The sequence below is a fragment of the Patagioenas fasciata genome, chromosome 2 (assembly GCF_037038585.1).
Source record: "Patagioenas fasciata isolate bPatFas1 chromosome 2, bPatFas1.hap1, whole genome shotgun sequence".
Lineage (NCBI taxonomy): Eukaryota > Metazoa > Chordata > Aves > Columbiformes > Columbidae > Patagioenas > Patagioenas fasciata.
In genome coordinates, this window is record NC_092521.1 from 27,228,107 (window position 1) to 27,235,397 (window position 7,291).

At 39.6% G+C, this 7,291-nt stretch overlaps 1 protein-coding gene across 7 annotated transcripts in view; it reads left to right on the forward strand.

The window, feature by feature from the left end:
• Positions 1–7,291, forward strand: part of RUNX1T1 (RUNX1 partner transcriptional co-repressor 1) — a 114,344-nt gene that overhangs the window by 61,605 nt on the left and 45,448 nt on the right. For all 7 annotated transcript variants that reach the window (XM_065830395.2, XM_065830397.2, XM_071803952.1 and 4 more), the window contains 3 exons: positions 1,286–1,423; positions 5,151–5,392; positions 7,119–7,208. In XM_065830395.2, coding sequence (XP_065686467.1) covers positions 1,286–1,423; positions 5,151–5,392; positions 7,119–7,208 — 470 coding nt within the window. The remainder of the gene's footprint in view (positions 1–1,285; positions 1,424–5,150; positions 5,393–7,118; positions 7,209–7,291) is intronic.

Below are 7,291 nucleotides of genomic sequence, written 5' to 3' on the forward strand. Positions count from 1 at the left end.
CCTGTATGTTGTTATTAAGAACACAGAAAGCACGTTTCAAAGCAGAGTGACAGAATTTATAGAATGTGACGGACTTTCCTTTTGTCTTGGATTAAAACCGCAGACTTACATGCTTACCCATTAGCAGCGACACTTAACTTGCTTTGCAATATAGTTTAATGGAGAACAGGAAGACTTGTGTAGGATAATGTATAAAATAAATAACCCTGACCCTCCCAAAGAAGGGGTGGACAAGTTTAACTTATGCCCTTTGAAAGCTAAACTTGATTTTACTCAAGATGGCTCACTAAACTCCTGGCATGAGTAAGGAAGCCTTTATTTTGCTTTCAGTTGGTAAATGTTGTCATGTTTTGCCCGTTCTCGATAAATGAAACATAAGGGTTTGGGTGGATTTTCAAAATTTGTAACACAGTGGTGTCCAAAAAGATGTTGGAAGAAGGAGATGCTTACTTCTACATCTTCTATGTAAAATATCTTGCTTATTTAGATCTTTAGCTGCAAAAGAACTGTTGGGTTTTCTGCCTGGTTTTGCCTTTTGTTTGTTTTGTTTTGTTGGGGAGTTATGTTTCTATATATCTTACGGATTTTGAACATTAAAGTTGTTCTTAATGTGTGAAGGTGAAAACTTAGAAGCCTTTTTAAAAACAACAGTACCTATGTGTGACAGTTGACTTACCATTTTGGCATGTTGTGTTTATTTTTCTGGTGAATGTAAGTATATCCAGGGGCAGGGTAGTAATGTGATCCAAGAGGCCCGCTATTTAACGTATCTCTCCATGATTACAAAGAGAAGCAGTGGAGAGGACAGCAGGTGTGACAAAGAAGAGACATGAAGAGAACTGGATTCAACCAATATCCCACCCAGTATCTCACCTGTACTGAAGAGCTTCAGGTTTTAGTTCTGCAAGAGGTGTTGTAAGGGAATTTGTTACCTTCCTGTCTCTTCATCTGTTTTTTTCCTTCTGGCTAACGTGAGAGCCTTGAAGGAAGGCGGCATTATTGCAGCTCCAGGAGTGCTTGGAAGGTAACATCTGCACATGCTAGAAATAAAAACAAAAGATAATGTAGCACCACTACAAATGGGGTCTTACCATCTGTGTTACACCTTCTTAAGTAAGGTTTAGATGATATAATTTGGGAAGAGCACACTGGAGTAGATAATCAGGTGTAATCTTTTGCAGCAGATGCTGAAATGGCTCACTTCTTGTATTAGCTTTTAAGTTTTTTGTTGGAGCGGGTGTGCTTGAGGAAATAAACCGGTATGTTCCTGTGGTGTGTGTTCCAGATCGCACTGAGAAGCATTCCACAATGCCAGACTCACCTGTGGATGTGAAGACACAATCCAGGCTGACGCCTCCAACCATGCCACCTCCTCCTACTACCCAAGGAGCTCCAAGAACCAGTTCATTCACGCCCACAACGTGTAATTAGACTTATTTTCTTCCCTTTCTTCCTTACTCTTTCTGTTTTGAATCTAAGAAACCAAAATACGTGAAGGGAAACCTGCATGACATGATGGGAGCAGCATTCAGTTGTACTGCAATAATTAAGCAAAACTAAGATCACAACAGATTAATGCATCTTTAAGGTATTAAGACATTCAGCTCAGAGTTGTGTTGTTATTTCATTGACAACTTGGCCACAGTGCTAGAGAGGAGTGAGTACTAGTTTCCCATGTACTTAATGTTCAGATCGGCCCTTCTCTGAGAAGTACAGAAAACCACCTTCTCCTCTTTTCTGCCATTCTGTTGTTTAAAGGATCCCATTACCTTTTATATAGAAACTTCAGGGTTTTTGTTTATGTTTTTAAAGTGGGGGTAGTAAATGAAGAAAATACTTACCTTCATCCCACTTATGACTGGACAAAGAATTCTGATTTAAGTGCTACATGTCTAGTTAATATTGATATACAACAAAAACTAAAGGCCTTTTATTGTTTTATCTAGAGTTTTCTAGTCTCTGACCACTTCTCTAAGTCACTTGGGGCTGCATGTCTCAGTTTATTGATGTAAACAAACAAGAAACTACTAGTGTTGATGGAATTACTCTGCATTTATATCAGTGTAACTGAGATTTGAATTTGGCATGTTGTCTGGACTATTCTTTTCACAGCCATGAAATTATCCACATTTCTCTAACCAAGATCTAGCTGCAATTTTTTTGGTCTTTTTTATACTGCCTTGTAATAGTATAAACATGAGAATGTGTTTACATTTCACATTTTAAATAAAACATTTTTAGAACAGTAGAATACATATGCCTAAACAGAATGAAGGCAGCATCTTCTATTTGTCTTGCCTATGCCTGTTTTGTCCCTTTCTGTCTGTTAAATGCCTTATTTAAAATTCACCTCTCTGCAGAAGGCCAGCTGGAGGCCTTTGTACTGCTTATCCCAGGGAATCCTGTCCTGATGATTTACTTCAAACTTAAACAGTGAGGAGGGTTTGTGCCAGCTATTCACATAAACTCAAATTTAACCCAGTGACCCAGATCCTTCGAAGATTTGTCTGTTTTGCTCAAGTCTAGCACCTGAATCCTCCTAGGAGCTGCTGCAGTCTGAAGTTAAATTGTTCCTAGGTTTTTCCAGGATGGGCCTGTTACAGATCAGGCTTTCCAGTGTGATGCACTTTGCACAGTTCAGGGTAATCTTTGGCAACAATAAAAGGAGTAGGACAATGTTCTTCTTTAATCACTCTTATAGTCCTCACTCAGAAGATTTTGGATGTTACGTTTTTTTGCTTGAGTTCAGCACTTTGGAAGGTGTTTGAACTGTAGCTGGATTTTTGGGGCTGTTTATATAAAGACTAAAGGTCTAAAAAGCTCTTAATTTTAATTGCCTTTACCCTGTCAGATTTTGGAGTTTGGCCTTAGTGTTTCCAGCTTGGACAGTAAACAGTCACTTCTGTTGGAGTGTCTGTTACATTTGTTATTACTACAGCAGGAATGCCTCTAAGCCAATAAGATCATACTGGTTTTCTGGTCAAGAGTAAGCTTGTTTTTGTGTTGTTGGGTTGGTTTGTTTGTTTTGTTTTTTGTTTGTTTTGTTTTGTTTTGTTTTAGACAATTAGAACCTCTTGACAAATGCTAAATTCTGTTGTATTAATATCATGGTTTTGTTTTAGAAATGATGTAGATCTTTGCCGCTTGGCAAATGCAGGTGCTATGAAGAAAGAGAAAAAAAACATTAATATGGGGTGGACTATTGGGAAAAAAAAGTTTTAGAGAAGCTGCATTTGGGGGAGTATTTCTATATTTCTCTTGTTGTGGGAGAAATTTTACCTGCCTCTCTCCTCCTCATATTGATCCTAGGTAAAGAACTCTGCTCTTCTGTGCTTTCCTGACCATAGCCCCAGGAGCCCCTGCCCAGACCAGTCCCTTGCAAGTGACTGAGTTGTTGGGTGGTGTCAGGCTAGAGCATGGCACGTTCTTATTCTTCCCAGTCCTCATTTGCTAAGTTCATGGTATGATGACTTTTGGCCGTGCAAGTTCCTTGCAATCACGATGTATTTGTTCACTTGGATATCTCACTTTACTGCAGTGCTCGGAGAGCATGGCTTGGAGCTGCACATGGAGCTGGACTTGCTGAGGCCAGCTTTTTTCTATTTCTGCTTTTTTCTACTTCTTGCTCTCCTTGGCCCAAGCAGCTAGAATAGGCAACCAAAAGCTAGGATAAAACACAAGCAAAAACTAGATGACCGTTCAGATAGCCGCACTAGGGCAAAACCTCCTTCAAAAGTATTGTGGTAGTGATTTAAATATGGTAATAGAGTAGTGATTTAAATCTAGTAATAGGTGTTCACCCTCTAAAAGCACTTGCTGCTAGAGAAAGTGGCAATAGAGAAAGGGATGTTCGGCTTCAGAGAGGCAGGTCATTAAGAAACATGGAAAGTTGCTAGCTTCCCATGGTTATGCTTTTAAATAGGAAGCAATTTAGACTAATACTCCTATACTTTTTGATTGTAGACAAGTTCTTGATTTTTGATGTTTTTTGGCATGGCTTCTGAGTGACTTCCCCAAAATAAATCAGCATATTTCTCCAGGGCAGTGCCCAACTGAATACGGCTGCTACTGCTGAGCAGAGTAGTGTGCTGCGTGCCCACACCTGGCAGTGCACCATACATTCTTATTTCTAGGGAGCCATCCTTTTTCTTGCTATTTGCTGTCATTTTGGTGAGGCAAACTCAAACAACTTCAAGACAGTGTGTTTGACTGGTGCTTTTCCAAGTAACCAGGGTGGAAAAGGATGTCCTCAGTTTGATTCTCTTCTGGAGTGTGGATAAGAATCCAACTGAAATCGCTGCCAAAATCTGTTTGTTGTTGTCTTCAGTATGTCTGTATGGATCTCATTGCCATAAATTTTGAACACTTAGTACTTTAGATAGTTGTTCTCACAGAAGCCCTGCAACAGGAGTGGAATACTTGCCTGTCCTTTTTAGAGATATGGTATTGCCATATGAAAGTTAAGTGAGAAGTCTTCTAAGCTCTAACTTCATGCCCTAGCTGCTAGGCTTCAGGCCACAGTGAACGTGGATGGCACCATTTGTACCTGTGCCCACAGCTCCATGTGCTCCATATGTTAGCAGCTAGGAAATCTGTATCAGAAAAAAATAACCTTCTAATTTGGTGGTGTAAGGTTAAAACATGAAAGTCCTGTTTTATAAATACAGCTGTCAGCTGTGTGTACAAAGCACAAGTAAAAATACTCAGAGATAAACTGAGGCTTCATGAAATATGTCTGCACATTTATTTCTATCCCAAAGAGCAATTCTTTTTATTTTTTTTTTTTTTTGTCTTTATCATGCATGCACTCATGCTCTTTCTCTCTGTTCCCCCTCACTCTTTTAAAAATCAGCAGACAAAAGGCTGGTATTCAAGTGATGTTTTCAGGTCCAGGAGCACTTTGGGGGGAACTGTGTGAGAAGCAGCTGCTGTTGCTTCCAATCCATACACCGTTCAGTACCAGCTACTTAGAAACAGATATAAACTGCAGAGTGTTGCTCTGTCAAAAGGCTAATTATCTTTGATTGTTCAACTTAATTAATTTTGAGGTCAAGCACAGAAAACATAAGCTGATGGATTTTCCCCTCTGTCGTCTTCTCTCTCTCTTCTTCCCTCTCTGTTTTATCCTACTCTCTCTCTTTTTCTTTCAGTAACCAATGGCACTAGCCATTCACCAACAACGTTAAATGGAGCTCCATCTCCTCCTAATGGCTTTAGCAATGGGCCATCCTCTTCCTCTTCCTCTTCTCTGGCTAACCAGCAGTTACCGCCAGCTTGTGGAGCTAGGCAACTCAGCAAACTGAAGAGATTTCTTACAACCTTACAGCAGTTTGGCAATGACATTTCACCAGAGATTGGGGAGAGAGTGCGTACCCTTGTGCTAGGACTTGTGGTAAGCAAAAACCAATGATATAATAACTGTGATCTTTTTCTCCCCTTTTCCTTCTTTTATGCTTTACGTGTTTATTATATAAAAGAGTGGGTCACATACACTGCCTATATAATGCTTTAGAGATACCAGACTTGGAAGAATGAAGTGCTGGCTCTTGCTACTGGAGCTAACATGAGTAACCTGACTAACTTCCCATGAGTGGCAGCTATTCCCAGCCAGATACAGACATGACTCTTTTTGCCAGTATAGTATTATACTGTGATGGTGTGAAAGGCTTTTCGTTCTATACTGGCAGCACCCCTAACGTAGACATTCTTTGAATAATATGATGTAGTAAAATATGGCTTGGCTTGCTTAGCTTAGTTGGCTGGGGAGAGTGCCCTATATATATAGTGGTAGGATAGTGCTTAAAAGAATGAGGGGAAGATTATGTTTGGACCGTGGTTACACAGTAGAAAACCTTTTCTCAGTATTCATTGAACCCAACAAGGAGGGACCTGGCAGGGCATTGCTGCTACTAATGCCACCTTATTTATAAAGTTATCTTTATGTGATTATATGACCAAATGATTATTTCAGCCTTTTCTCACCTATATCTGTCAAGTTGGGCTGCTATTTGCAGACACACTGTTGTGAATCTGAACCAGAATTCTTTTTATGTCCATTAAAGCCCCCTCTCTTCCAGACATTATTATCTCCCATGTATCTCCTTCAAATAATTAGATGTACCAGGAAAAATGCTGTTGTGGTACTCTAATTTACATCTGTTCTGAGCAGCTGCAGTTGCCGTTGACTTCATTTGGAGCAAAGACTGCCAGCACTTTTGAGTACTAGGGCTCAGGTGTCCTCTGCTTGTATCTTCTCAAAACACTACCTGACAGCAATGGGTACTCCTTCACTCGAGTCTGTGTCAAAAGGAACTTTAATGTAGGCAGTGTAACTTCAGTAAGCCCTACTCGTCATTTGCTTCCATGCCCAAAATGCCTGTTTAATGTGGTTTTCATTGTCACATGGTTCTTTGTGGAAAGAGGAACTAGTAAGGAAACTAAAGACAGCTTTAGGACCATCTACCTGCCCTTGATTGTACTTGCCCACTGTAAATTACTGTTGATTTCTACCTTCATCTGAGCTCTGAGGAGCAAATTAGGATATATTCCTTGGGAATATCCATATATCATGTTATTCCCTTGGTCAACCCTGTGCAACATGGGTTCTTCATGACTATGTCCTCAGCTACAAAGTAATGACTTTGCTACATAGCTTAGAACACAGCAAACAATCCTGTTTGTAAGTACAAGAGGCAAAGTGCAGTTTTCCTTCTCAGACAACAAGGAATGTGCCTTTAAAAAGTGTAATTTTTTGTGTGTGCGTGTTAATTATAACTTCTGCACTGGGAACAAAATTGCAAGAGGCTCCAATAGAAAATTAAATAAAAATGTTGAAAAGCAGCTTTAACCGATGTTTGAAATGTGAAAGCATTTCCATGCTTGGCACCTGAGAGCTTAAACTGTACTGTACGCAACAGGCACTGAATGTCTGAGATGCTGGTGGTTTCCTTTGAGTATTTTAATAAGGTAATAATTTAATATGTGGCATGCTTTTCTTTATCCTCTTATCAATACCAAGAACGAGTTATTAAGCAATTTCAGAGTGCTTTGGTTACTGTTTCTCTTGCTAAGTGTTTTCATTATTTTGTCACCAAGACAGAATTTTTTTTTCTCAACAGAATTCTACTCTGACAATTGAAGAATTTCATTCCAAACTGCAAGAAGCTACCAACTTCCCACTGCGACCTTTTGTCATCCCATTTTTAAAGGTATTGCACAGTTCAGTGATCTGGAAAGTGTCTCAAACCATATTGTTGCTAGGTCACAGATGTGTGTTACAGTTTTTCTTTTT